At 55.2% G+C, this 12,737-nt stretch overlaps 4 protein-coding genes and 1 non-coding gene across 5 annotated transcripts; 2 read left to right on the forward strand and 3 right to left on the reverse strand.

The window, feature by feature from the left end:
* Nucleotides 1-5,493: 5,493 nt before the first annotated feature.
* Nucleotides 5,494-6,553, reverse strand: BKA78DRAFT_349614 (DNA-directed RNA polymerase I subunit RPA34.5-domain-containing protein; the record flags this gene model as incomplete). Its single annotated transcript, XM_066890833.1, has 2 exons — nucleotides 5,494-6,184; nucleotides 6,234-6,553. The coding sequence occupies 2 exons, from the start codon at nucleotides 6,551-6,553 to the stop codon at nucleotides 5,494-5,496; spliced, it is 1,011 nt and encodes a 336-aa protein (XP_066747450.1).
* A 197-nt stretch (nucleotides 6,554-6,750) lies between these two features.
* BKA78DRAFT_292274 (uncharacterized protein) lies at nucleotides 6,751-9,182 on the forward strand (the record flags this gene model as incomplete). The annotated part of the gene is made up of 3 exons (XM_066886028.1): nucleotides 6,751-6,814; nucleotides 6,877-7,688; nucleotides 7,740-9,182. 3 exons carry the CDS (start codon nucleotides 6,751-6,753, stop codon nucleotides 9,180-9,182), a joined length of 2,319 nt encoding a protein of 772 aa, XP_066747451.1.
* A 790-nt stretch (nucleotides 9,183-9,972) lies between these two features.
* Nucleotides 9,973-10,353, forward strand: BKA78DRAFT_71557 (uncharacterized protein). Its single transcript, XM_066893627.1, has one exon. The coding sequence runs from the start codon at nucleotides 10,077-10,079 to the stop codon at nucleotides 10,302-10,304; it is 228 nt and encodes a 75-aa protein (XP_066747452.1). The 5' UTR covers nucleotides 9,973-10,076; the 3' UTR covers nucleotides 10,305-10,353.
* Nucleotides 10,354-11,447: 1,094 nt separating this feature from the next.
* On the reverse strand, nucleotides 11,448-12,707 carry BKA78DRAFT_71569 (uncharacterized protein). The gene is made up of 3 exons (XM_066893629.1): nucleotides 12,631-12,707; nucleotides 11,716-12,503; nucleotides 11,448-11,527 (listed from the first exon to the last, which is right to left on the reverse strand). Exons 1-2 carry the CDS (start codon nucleotides 12,639-12,641, stop codon nucleotides 11,828-11,830), a joined length of 687 nt encoding a protein of 228 aa, XP_066747453.1. The 5' UTR covers nucleotides 12,642-12,707; the 3' UTR covers nucleotides 11,448-11,527; nucleotides 11,716-11,827.
* On the reverse strand, nucleotides 11,622-11,732 carry BKA78DRAFT_t52. Its single transcript has one exon. It is a non-coding gene; the product is annotated as a tRNA-Ala (tRNA).
* Nucleotides 12,708-12,737: the final 30 nt, after the last annotated feature.

Genomic DNA, 12,737 nt, shown 5'->3' on the forward strand with positions numbered 1-12,737 from the left:
AATTTCTGTTGGGTGGTATTGGGTTGGCAGGAAGTGAAGATGAAGAGAGACGGCCAGAGAAGACGTCGGTGCTGCATCGTCATCGACTGTCTTGTGGCCGGCCGAGGCTGCGCGAGCTGCTGCTGTTTTGCATGCAGCACCATTGGCGCTGCCGTGGCCTGTCTCTCATCAGTCTCCGACTCAGCAAAAGCCACGGTGGTGCTCGGCTTTGCTTCAAAGAGGAGAGGACGAGGGACTGGGTGAGAGCCTCTCATCTCCTACCTCTCCTTGCTAAGCCTCTTCTTCCACCACCTAGTCTTGCCACCACTTCCACTCCCACTGCCATTGGCGCTCCCGCCCGCGTCGCCCTGTCCGAGGACGTTGCTGAGCGAGAGCGAAGATGACCTAGACCCCGCCCGCTGCTCGAGTCACCGCGTCCCAATCGTCGGGTACTCGGCGTGGCTGGGGCTGCTCCGCCCGCTCGGGCTACCGCCGTACCGCTCCCGCTCGCGCTCCAGCATGTTGCGGAGCTCTTCGTTTTCGTTGCGGCCTTCCTCGAGGCGCTCGCGCGCGCCGCGACGGTCGAGCAGGCGCGCTTCGCGCTCCGCCTTGAGGCGGCGTTCGAGCTCCTTGAGACGATGGATCCAGCGCTGCTCGGTGGGCTGGAGGGATGATGGTTGCGAAGTCGGGGGCAGAGCCTTGCTGTCGCGGTCGCGATCTGACGAGGCCGAGTTGTGGCGCAAAAGGGTCGAGGCGATGGAATTACGGTTTGAGTGAGATGTACCCGAGGCATTGCGTTGTGGCGTGGCCAGCTGCGAAGCCGAGTCCATCGAATTGCGCGTCGAGTGACGATGGAGAGGGCCACTGCCTTGCAGCTCAGAGCGCAGCATCTTGTTCTCGGATTTGAGACGCGAGAGTTCTTGGTTGAGGCCTTCGTTGCGCACGAAGCCGATGCTGCCGGCACGAATAGTCTTTTCAATGGAGTCCAGGTGTTTGGTTCGCACTTCGAGTTTATGCTCGAGCGCTTGGTACTCTTTCCAGAGATCCTTCTCGATGCCTCTGATGCGCGACTTGAAGCCACCAAGGATAGCCTCCAGGTTCTTAACCGCGGAGAGGATGTTTTTGCTAAAGGCGGGGAGGTGCCGCCCAATGACTTCGAGCGAGGGCAGCTCGCCATTGACGAGCGAGTTTCGCTGGGACCATTCTGGACCACAAAGGGTTGAGCAGCGGTTCCAGATAGCAAGGAGGAGGTTGTTGCGCTCCAGAAGCTGGTCGCGGTACTGGGCCTCCAATGTTGCGATGCGGCGGCGCTCTTGGCTGCGTGAAGTCTCCAGCTCGAGCACACGGCTCTCATAGGACTGCGCAGACCTCTGTGTGGTCTGGTGCGAACGCTGAGCCTTTTCGTACTCCCGCTTGTCCTGCATGCGAGCCTGGCGCTCTTTGTCGAGCATGTCTGCCAGCTTACGGCTTTCCAAGCTTGTGCTCTCGAGAAGCGTGTCCCTGTTGCGCAAAGTACGCTCCTTGTCTGCGAGTTCCGACTTGGCGTCGTTGAGTTCCAGGAGTGTTCCGTCGAGGTCTCTCTGAAGTTTTTGAACGTCCTAGACGAATGTTAGCAATGTTGGGCGAGTTTGTATCATAAAACATGCCTTGAGCAAGCTGTGCTTCGTGCCGTCCAGACTGCCAAGTGCTTCGCGCAGACTCGTCTCCAAGTCGTCGAGCCTTTGCTTCCATTGTGCCGCCTCCACCTCCTTGGTCGAAAGACTCTTCCTAAGCCGTCTGACCTCGTCTCGGGCTTTTGAAGCCTGGCCGTTGAGATCGTCGAATGCCTTTTGCACAGACTCCTTCTCCTGGCTGTCCAATGCCTCGCGCTGGGTCCTCTCTTCTTGAAACCTGTCCTCGAGATCCTTCATCCTCTCCTTCTCCTCCTGTATGCTCATTTGGGCCTGGTTGAGCGCCGCCTCGAGGTCGCCAATCTTGATCTTGTCGCCTTCCTGCTCTTCCCGCAAAAATGAGATTTCGGCTTGGTTGGATTCTTGCTGGACCTCGAAGCGCTCAAGCTTCTGCTGTGCCTCATTCAGCTTCTGGTCCATGGCTTCTAGCTCGTTGTTTGCGTCTTCGAGCTCCTGCTCCAGGGACTGAATCTTGCGCTCGTTGGCCGTTCGTGCGTCTTCGAGCATAATCAGGCTCTCGCTGACATTCTTCATCTCTTGCTGTAGTGCATCAAAGTCCTCGTTGCGATTCTCCAGCTCAGTCAGTAGCTTGTCGAGCTCCTGTTCCTTTTGATTCACTTCTTGTTCGAGGTGTTGAATCTCGCCGAGCGCCTCTTCCCGCAGGTTTTCGCATTCGTCGTCCTTTTCTTGCAAGGCCTGGAGTGCTTCGTCCCGATCAGCTTGCAGGGCCTGCATGTCCTCGATGGTGAGATTCCGCTCCTCCCTCATCTGGTCCAATTCTTCCTCCTTGGCTTCCAGCAGGTCAATATGGTTGTTCAGTTCTCGGTCCAACTCTTGATTTTGCATCTTGACCGTCGCGATTTCGTCCCTGAGCTGGGCTTGCTTCTGTTCGTACTCGTCACGCTCAGAATCGTCCAGTTCAGTACGGGCCACGGCGCTCGACTGGGAAGTAGGCCGCTGATTTGCGCGAGAGATTGAGCGCTCGAATATACTGTCCCCAATGACTGACCCGCCAGCACCTCTGCGGAGAGACAGTTTGAGCTCCTCAATCTCTTGTTGCAAGCGTTCCCTCTCGCGGTTCCTCGAGACAAGCATCGAAGTCTGAGCGCCCAAATCTCTGCGCAGCTCTGCGTTTTCGTGCTTGAGTTGCTCGGTGAGGGTCACACCGCTCAGGCTGGTACTCGCCCGATTGTCAGCTGTACCTTCGGACGATTGTGAACGTGCATATGACACGCGGCTCTGGCGGCTGGCGTTGTAGTTGTTTCGCACATTTGTCGTCGTGGGTTGATCGCGCTCGGCTTTCAAGCGTCGAACCTCCTCGCGCAAGCGTTCGGCGTCCTCGTCAGCCTGTTCACGGCGTGCCGTTTCCGCCTCGAGCAGGTCCTTCCACATCTCCATGGCTTCTTCCACTCCAGCCTTGGGTTCGGAGTTTTTGCGGTCGCCCATGGACTTGACGTACTCGGCCATGCGCCTCTTCTCCACCTCCTTGGCCAAGCTATTGTCCCTCAGGCGCTCAATCTCCACCTCAGAATTCTGCAGGCACTCCCTAAGGTACGTGATCTCTTCTTCCATCTCCTGCTGAATCCTTTCGCCATCACTCCTATCATCGTCGCTACCGGTGCCTGGCGCCTTATTCTTTGCCATGCCCTCCTCCTGAGCCTTGACTTTTCTCTCTAGCTCGCGCACCTTGCGCTTCAGCGACTGCGTCTCTTTCTTTTCATTTGCCAAATCGGTCTGCAGCTGCACGTTCTTTGAGATCATGTCCTTAACACCTTCGTCCGACCGATTTTGCAACGCCTGGTCCAAAAAGTGGATCTTGAGTTTCAGGTCGAAATTTTCCTTGCTCAGCTTGTCAATCTTGAAATTTTGCTCTTTCAGGGTCAGGTTGTGTTTCGTCCGGCTACTAAAAGCAAAAGACGCGGTCGAGGCTCGTTTGTCTGGTGATCGTTCGCCATGTTTTTCCCGATACTCTTTGGCAATTGTGTCCGGGACGAGGATGTTTTGAACGTGCTTCGTAATGACGGTGTCAGTGGGGGCATTGGTTCCCGCGGTTCCAGGTCGTGGTGTGGCAGGCGGGGAAGCGGATCCTGCCCGTGGTTCTTCGTCCAAAGGGTCTAGGTTCACATCCATGGCTGAAACGCCTCTACTCGTACCTTCATCGCTGAGGGCGGAAAGAGATGATGCAACACTACCCAGGCTGGGGAGTCGTGAGAGATCACCCAAGGAATGGCGCGAACTCGAATTGGGCAAGGCTCCGCCAGACTGTAGGGCAAAGTCCGAGGTGAGTGTACTGTCTTGTACATCGGCAGCGCTGCCTGGAGCTCCGGTTGAGGAAGTCGACGAACGGTAGCTAGCTTGACGACTGCGGTCGCGCAGGAAGCTGGCCCTGGGCCGCAGATTTGTAGAGCTGGTGCTCGTGCGGAGCGTGGACGTATTCGAGTTCAACGAGTTTCCCCATGGACGCTTTACCCCTTCTGCTTGGTCTGCAGAGCCGTTCCCCTCGAGCGCCGCCTTGACGGTAGACGCGCTCGAAGTTGGCCGCGCCGACTGGGTATCGTCCTCGTGAAATTCTTCTGCGGCGCCCGTTTCGATTCCTGATTCGTTTTGTTGTATGGGTCTCGAATTTGACCGAGCAGCAGCGGCGGCTGCGGGCGAGGAAGGCGTCGGCGCCTCGAATGAATCGTCGCCCATGTGCGAATCGTCGTAGTGCTCGAAGCTATGCTCATCGGCTTCCCGGTCAGGAGCCGGGGTCTTTAAGGCATCCGGGGCTGTTGGCGGTGTGTCGGGTAACGCTATGTCCTCCGCATGGGGACTCGCAGTTTTGGGCGCGGTCGTGCCATTGTCCTGCTCCTTAGCTGTAGCATCCTTAGGCACCGCACCAAATACATATGTGTCATCGGCTCCTTTTGAACGGTCGTCGGTGCTGCTGGGCGGTTCGGCGTCTGGCATGAAGCTCGATTCAATGTCCAAAAGCTTGCGGTTCATCTCGCGCTCCATGAGAGAGTTTCCGTCATTGCTACCGAGTTGGCTGCCGTCGGCGAGGTCGCTTGGCGGGCGCAGGAAGCTTTCGTCGTCGTCGGGAGGCAGCGGCGGGAGCTCAGAGTCGGAATGGTCGAACAAGCGCACATCCTCGTCTTCGTGGGTGGAGTGCGCCATCTGGAGCCCATGCAGTGAGGTTGTAAAGGGTCGGGCCGGCCGCTTTCTGCGCGGCTCTGTAGTGGTTGGAAGTGGTCGCTAGGGAAGTTTGGAGCCGGGCAACGGTCGTCGGCTTGGGTGAGATTGGCTTGGGATAGTCTGAGCGCTGGAGGATCAGCAGTGTGCCGACCGCGGAGGCCCGGCGCGAAGATGAAGCTCAAAGGGGGGCTCTGGGAGTCGGTTGGTGCGCGTGGGATGCGGCCGAGCGCGTCGTGTCAAGCCCGAGTTGGAATAGGTGAATGGCCTTGAAAACACGTTTGCGACAGGGCGAGCAGCGGGCGGCATTGGAATGTCAAAACACGCGTTGACAAGAATGGGACAGGTGCAACAAGAACATGGAGTCCAACTTTTGCGGTTTGACTTTGGCCATCGTCAACCCGGCAGCCTGTGGGTTAGGTCGGGTTGGACCTAAACAACAGGGATGCGCTCTCTTGCGTCTGCCCGCCTGCTGCACCGCAGATGCCAAGCCGGTGCCATCACATCAACACCATCTAGATAGGTACCTATACGCCACCGCTGTAACGCCTCGAGATATGATACATCGTCGTCCAACCATAGGCCATCCCTTGGCCAACACAAATCTCTGTGTTCCCTCTGCCTCGGCCGTTTTGAGATCCGCATGCCTTTCCCCTCCCGTCTGGTATCACAATTACGCCTTCTTCTTCTCCTTCTTGTCCTTCTTCTTTTTCTTCTTCTCGCCGTCTTCTGCCTTGGCTCCGGTCATCTCGACGCCCTCCATGGCCTCAGCGCCGGCTGATTCCCGCTTCGACTTTTTTGATTTCTTTTCTCCTTCAGCCTCTGGCTTTTCGTGCTTCCTCTTGACCTTGGGGATTTCCGGGGCGTCTGCGTTTCCTACTGGCCTGTAGCGCATGCGCAAGTTGTCTGGCTGAGGCCTTGCAGCCTTCTCGGGACGAATGACAAACTTCATAGCATGTGACGCTTCCTCTTGCTTTTCTTGAACATGCGGCAACCGGACAACTTGCTGGAGGTGCAAAGTCTCACTCAATGCGGTAGGAATTGGGGCGTAGCCCTTCTCTGTTGGCACGAGGAGTTTTGACGCTGTGCTGCTGTCGTTGCTCTCGCGAATGAATGCGTATTCGGCGCCATTGTGTTCCAAGACCGTCTTTTGTTCCATGCCCTGTCCCAAGGCCAATTCCTTCACTTGCTTCAAGGGTATCGAGGCCGGTGCTGTGATGTACCATATTTGTTTCTTGGAAAGGTCGGTCGATTGGAAGAGTTTAGACAGGTTGGACGAGGAGCTGATGTTGGATTTGGCTTTTTTGAACCCTGAAGGCGGTTCGAATGGTTTTGCTGGCCGCAGGGTTACGGTTTGCACATCGCTAAGGCAATTAGTAAAACTACACCACCGAGCATCAGGCTGCGCATTACCGTCTTGTTGGCTCCTCCTTGGTCTCCTCTTCACTCTCACTCTCTGACTCTTCAGAGCTGCTTTCACTCCCGCTGCCCTCGGAGCTTGACTCTTCTGGCGCAGTCTTGCCGTTGGCTTTTTTCTCCTCTACGCTCTCATCTCCACTGGACTCTTCTTCGCCGGAGCTCGATTTGCTTTCAGATTCGCTCGAGCTTGCGGAAACCTCGACTTTCTTCGCGACGGGCTTCGACTTCTTTTTGTCTTTTTTAGACTCCTTCGTTGTTGATTTTGGCGTCGCGCCAGGAATCGGGACGGGCGTCTCTTTGGTCTTCTTGGACATGGTGAACGGAGAGGTGGGATTTTTGGTGAATTGATCCGGACTGCGCGACGCGCTTTGGAAACTTTTTCGGAGTTACCATCGGGGGATTTGCGCTAGCGGCAATCTAATCTAATCGCGGCGATCACATCTTCCCACTGCACTTCCCCAAAACAGCTCGCCTCACTACAACATTTCACATCCCAACTCTTGCATTCAACATGGATGCTAAATCCTCCAAGCGAAGGAAGGTTGAGCACCAACAATCTACAAATGCTGGTGGTGGTACGTGCTTCCCTGATTTCAATCACATGAATCTAATTTTCCTAACAGATGTGTTTTTCTAGCACCACTAAGTGCTGCTGCTGCACTTCGTGCACGCAGAAAGCAACAGGATTCCGAGGAAACTGGGTCACCTTCAAATGAAGAGTCATCAGCGGCATCTTCTGTGATCAAGGCCTCAGCAAAGTCGCGCGCGCGCAAGAAGAGCAAGGACAAGACTCAGTCGGCCGAAAATGGCCAGAGCGTGTCGGGCTCTGCACCTGCTTTAGAAGTGGCTCCCAGCGATGTGCCTGCTGATTTGGTTACCAATGACGCCAAGCCGCTGTCTGCCGTTGAGGCTCGGAGAGCGGCTCTCGAGGAAACCACCAAGACGCTTACTCTCCAAAAAGCCGACGACAGCGACAACAGCATTGACAGCTATGAGCCCGATTATATCCCAAGACCTAGTGACGAGGTCGAGACCAAGGACGCATACGCATCATCACAAGTTCAAGTTTCGTCTTGGACCCCAACCGCGAAAAATGTACCGAAACAAAACTCCAATGGAATGACAGCACGTCTTGCGCCTAATGAAACCCTGGCCATTGTCGGAATCTATGATATTCTTATCAAGAGGGGTGTCGTGACATTGTACGGCGCAATACTGAGAGCAGGTCCCCAAGCCGCGTCTTATCGAGTATTTGCACCAGCTACACATGCACTTCCGGTCATAGAATGTCTCTCGCCAGATGGGGCTGAAGTCGAATTGAAGTCGGTAAATTCACAGCTGCCATCTTTGGAGAAGCTTTCGCCGTTGCATGGACGTCTCTGGAAAGCCGAACAGAGTGCGGACCAATCTTTCCTGCAGAATCACAAGAAGCGTTGGTCGTTTGAAAATGTCAGCTGCCCCTCCACGCTTGCAGTCATTCTGTCGTTGACATTAATCTAGATTCATGTCTTGTCCGACGATTCATTGAGCAGACCTCTGTATCATCTCGAGATGCCGCCAGAGTGGCACAAGGCTATAGACAAGATTTGCTCCGCTGCGTCAAAGCGGAATCCGGGTTTGTACGAGAAAATCATGGTTTGCGGTCCAAAATCGACGGGCAAATCGACTTTTGGCAGATTATTGCTCAACCGCCTTTTCACCATCGACCGCGAGGCCATGAAGTCAGAACACCACTCGGTTTTCCTCCTCGACATTGACCCCGGGCAGCCCGAGTATGGACCACCTGGACAGATCTCACTGATTGAGTTACGCCAACCCATATTTGGACCTCCTTTTGTCCACCCAAGCGCAACCACAGGCACGCATCAGCGCATCATTCGAGCACACTACATTGGAGCCAATAGCCCTAAAGATGACCCGGAGCATTTTGTTGCGTGCGCGGTCGACCTAGCCATGGCCTATCACAAACACCTTGATTTTGGCAACACGAGAGGACCACTCATCATCAATACCCCGGGCTGGATCATCGGCACAGGTCTCCAAATTCTCCTGTCACTCCTCACACGTCTCTCCCCAACAGACCTGATCTACACAAGCGATGAGCCCAATCGCGCCCTCGAGGCCCTCACCACCGCGACAACCACGGTTCCGACGGTCCAGCGCTTCCAGTCTATCCCATCACAGCCCTCTGGACATCCAGGGCGCTCAGCAGCCGAGTTTCGGACTATGCAATCCCTTTCGTACTTCCATCTCGCCGCTCCTCGCCAAAACGACCCGCACCAGGGATGGGATCCGACGCCTCTGAGTCACCGTCATCCGTTTGTCGTGTCGTTTGCTGCCAGTGCTCCCAATTTCCTCGCCGTGCTGGACACTGGAGAACCAGTAGTTCCAGCGCATATACCCACCGTTCTCGAGGGCAACATAGTCGGAGTAGTTGAGTTGTCCGCTTCTTCACCCATGCAAATCGACAACGACAACGGTGGAAATGGAGACTATGGCAACCGTGTCGCCCGCAGCCCGGCACCCCACAACATTCCGTACATCACACCGTCAGGACGCACGCGTCGAACGGTAGAGCCGCCGTCGCCGCACACCTCGCGGCTTGTCACGCTCGCGCTGGTCCGCGGCATCGATGCCGCAAATCAGGCCTTGCACCTGCTCATCCCATCGGCCAACGAGCACCTTCTCATGGAATTGGATACGCAGAGAACGGTGCTCGTGCTTGGTTCTATGGAGGTGCCGGGATGGGCGTACCTGGAGGACATACACGCGGAAGAGTGGACGAAGAGGGATGGAGAGAAGAGCGGCGCCACTGTGACGACAAATGTGGCCGCTGATATCGATGCTGGCCGCGTGCCATGGGTACAGAGGGAGGGAACGGGGGCCGAAGCGAGCGTTGGTGTTGTTGGTGCCAAAAGACGGCTGAGGCGGTTTGTGGGGTGAGCACAAATGCTCCCAGTTCGTCTAGCAAGACTCGAACGTTTGGATGCCATGATGGATTCCCCCTCTGCGTCGACTGAAAGACGTGGGTGCTTCCCTCTTGCTCGAATTCTACAAAAGCTTTTGCCTAAAACTCGATCGCCTGCCTTTCCCACGATTGCTCCTTGATCGTCTCTCTCACCTAAGCACAGCACACACCACACACCACGCAAGACAAAAAGCCTCCCTCGTGTCTATCCCTCCGCCAGTGTGTCGATCGCCTTGCCAAGCAAAGACGGCGGACACCGCTGACTCCGCTTACTCCGCGAGCTCAGCCTCGTCCGCCTCCGCCTCTTGGCCGCCTTGGCACTCGTATCCCGAACACTTGTTCCGCCTCGCGTCTTGGTATTCGCGACATGGCGCCTCTTTCGGGGTGGAAGAGGAAAGAGAGGCCGCTGCTCCGCCGCTGCTCCGCCGCGTCCCGTCTCCGTGTCCGCGTCGCCCCGGCGGTGCTCCGCCTCCGCCTTGGCCTGCTCTTGTTGTTGTCCAGAATGAGGACGGCGGGGTTGGACTGCGAGCTCCGAAAACCAATGGTGTAGGTTTTTGGATGTGGTGCGCTGGGGAGGTGAGAGCTGCCAAGCTGGCTGCCTGCGTGCGACGTGTCTGGATGTGATGTTTCAGGGGCGACTTGCTCCGCGAAGAAGGTCATGGCGATGGATGGCGTGCGGCAGGCATGTGAGTGAGCAACTTAGCACGACTGGACGTGGATGCGGAGGAGGCTGAGGGGAGAGAGGATTGAGTTTGGGGTTGAGTTCGAGGTTGAACATCAGGCCGTCCCAGTCAGTCGACCGTTTCTTGGGTTGGAGACTGGAGTCTCGCTCCCTGTTGTGCATCGACCTTTTGGTCTGACGGGCGGGCATGTTGAGCAGATGGCAGTGTTTGTTTTGCTGGGAGTTGTGCTGGTGGATATTTGGGAAAACTTTGTCAGTCAGCCGAGTAGAGGTAATGGCTTTGACCGGCGTGGAAATACGCACAAAAGACAAAGTCAGTAAGCATGTCTCCAATGTTTGTTGGCTGATATTCGTTTTTAGGCAAATGAAGTTGCGGAGAATGGGTGCTGTCGTCTGTCTTGAATATAACAGGTGAACTCGATCATTAACATATTGAGCGTGACGGAATCAAAATATGAGCATCCTGCGGTGTTTGTGCTGGTCAATCATCAAGTGAATGCGCAATACTAGAATATTTCCAACTTGCTTTCATCTTTGACATGATTGGTATGCCACCAACGCTTTGTTCTTCTTCAAGACCGGGACATCTCTATTGATTAGGAACTTAGGCGGATTGAAATCCTGAGGATTTTGCAGCACACAGGACAACAGACAAAACGCAGTGGTGCATCCCCAAACCCTTTGCCATGCAGCCTCAATCCCAATTTCCACCACCAATGCTAACGACTTGAACGCCATCACTCTCATCCATCTGAGAGTCTCATCTCCTTCCCCACGTTCCAAAGACAGTAGCAGAACTCTATCCTCGCGGGCGACAAGTCTCAGCTGCCGGTACATCGGCGCACGACATGCTCCAATTATTCGATGGCATGGCGCTGATGTCAGAACAGCCGCAGTCAAAAAATGACAGATGGAATGAATGCCCAGCACGCCCAAAACCACCACGGGCGTGTGTAGAGAGACGAGATGCCATCTTTTGACGAATCGGATTTGGAAAAAGGAATGCAAAAGGCAACAAGGAAATTATTCGATGGATCCAAAAGTCACTCGAGGAGATGATGCAGCCATAGAGACAGTATTACGCAAGACACTGGAGAGGGATAGATAGACCGAGTCTCATCGCGATGGCAATGAGATTGAAAGCACAGCATTTTGTGTGTTGGAAAAAAAATCCATGTCCAGAAGAGTTGTTTCGTGGATTGTTCTTGATTGCAGCAGGCGGCATCAGAGCCCTGCAGATTTGACAGCGACCTTCCAGCCAGGTAACGTTGAACTATGTTCTTGTGGTTCCAGTCGGTGGGTTTGTCAGCGCATCAGTTTCTTTGGTCCAGGTGGCTTGTTTGTGTCTCCAAAAGAATGTTTTTGATGTATTGAAGCTACGCAAAGTGCGGTGAGCAAATGAAAGCCCGGCTGTCAACGTCTTTCTGTCGCTGTATCTGTAGGATCCGATGCAACCGACATCAAAACTCTTTCATCGCTCCAAATCTCACATGAAAATCGCTTCGCTGCTATCACTGGGCGATCCAGTCCGGTTGGAGGCCACAATAAGGTTTGCCGGAAGAGGCAAGGGCGCGGGCCGGCGCCGGTTTTTCCGACACGCTAGCCGTTTCCGGTGCGGATCTAGCGCCCACGTGATCTCTGCGAAAAAATGAGAAAAATGAAGCTCAACACCACAACACCACAACAACGCATCGGGATAGTGATTAAACAGCCCAGAAGACGGCAAAAAGAATGGATCCGCCGGGAATTGAACCCGGGACCTCTCCCATTTGAGGCAACTCCTTCCGCTGTGAAGCGGAGGTGATATTGCTAAGGGAGTGTCATACCCCTAGACCACAGACCCGTGGTATTTGATAGTAGACGCTCCCTTAGCAACACCTATGACCTGCAGTGTTTGCAAGAGACCACAGTGACAGCCGAGATCGGAGTTATCGGATGTTAGGTAAGACGAAGCCAGGGGCGGGGGCAGAGGGCGGTCGGGGAGCGGGAGACATTGCCGACGTTCGCGAAAAAGAAAACAGAGCAACCAGCGAGCGAGCGGGCATGCCGAACCGGGAAACGCCTGCGCAAGCAATATGCAAGACTGCAGCGGATAGCAGGGAATGTCGTCGCGCTGTTCCATCCGTTCGTGAAGAGTCGCAAGTCTGGGCCCAGCTGGTCATCCGATGATGTCGCTCGTCGAAGTTGAAAGAATCCCGCGCCGTTCCCTAGCGCGCGTGGGATGGTCGATGGCGTCATAAGGTACATGACCGCATGGATGCGTGGTGTTGATGTTGATGGTCGCCGACCGAAAACCATCGAGATGCAAATCGACCAGCAAGTCGAGCAGCGAATACCGCGCAAAGTAGACGGCCTTGCGAATATCGGATCAAGAAGCAGGTTGTCAGAGTAGCGCATCAAGAGACAAACTGAGCAACGATGAGCAAGATTAGCAGCAAATCGAGACAGATCAAAAGTCGCAGGGCACACTTCCACACGTTCCCCAGCACCCTCGCCTGCCCGTATTTTAAAGAGTTGCGAGACACGTCGACGTTCTATAAAGCTAGTTGGCGGTACTGGCGGATAATGTTTTAGTCGCTGAGCTTGCTTCTGTTTTACGCGCCGGCAGCGACGGCTGTCAAAGTGTCAATCAATACTTTGCACATGGAATCCGTAAATCCTGGCATGCTGACCAACAGAATTCCGGTGAGAGCCAACCGGACGGGAGTTGCGGAGTTTGGATGGGTTGACAGCTCGCTTACATCAAGGGCATCGAAAAGAGTCATTCGAGGCGACGGAAAGCGGCGGCAGGTGGCCACAGCGGTCGGTCGGCACGTTCTGCGACTTGTGAACTCGTGGAGTCGCAGAT

Source organism: Phyllosticta capitalensis, assembly GCF_038381095.1.
Source record: "Phyllosticta capitalensis strain CBS 128856 chromosome Unknown BKA78scaffold_2, whole genome shotgun sequence".
NCBI lineage: Eukaryota > Fungi > Ascomycota > Dothideomycetes > Botryosphaeriales > Phyllostictaceae > Phyllosticta > Phyllosticta capitalensis.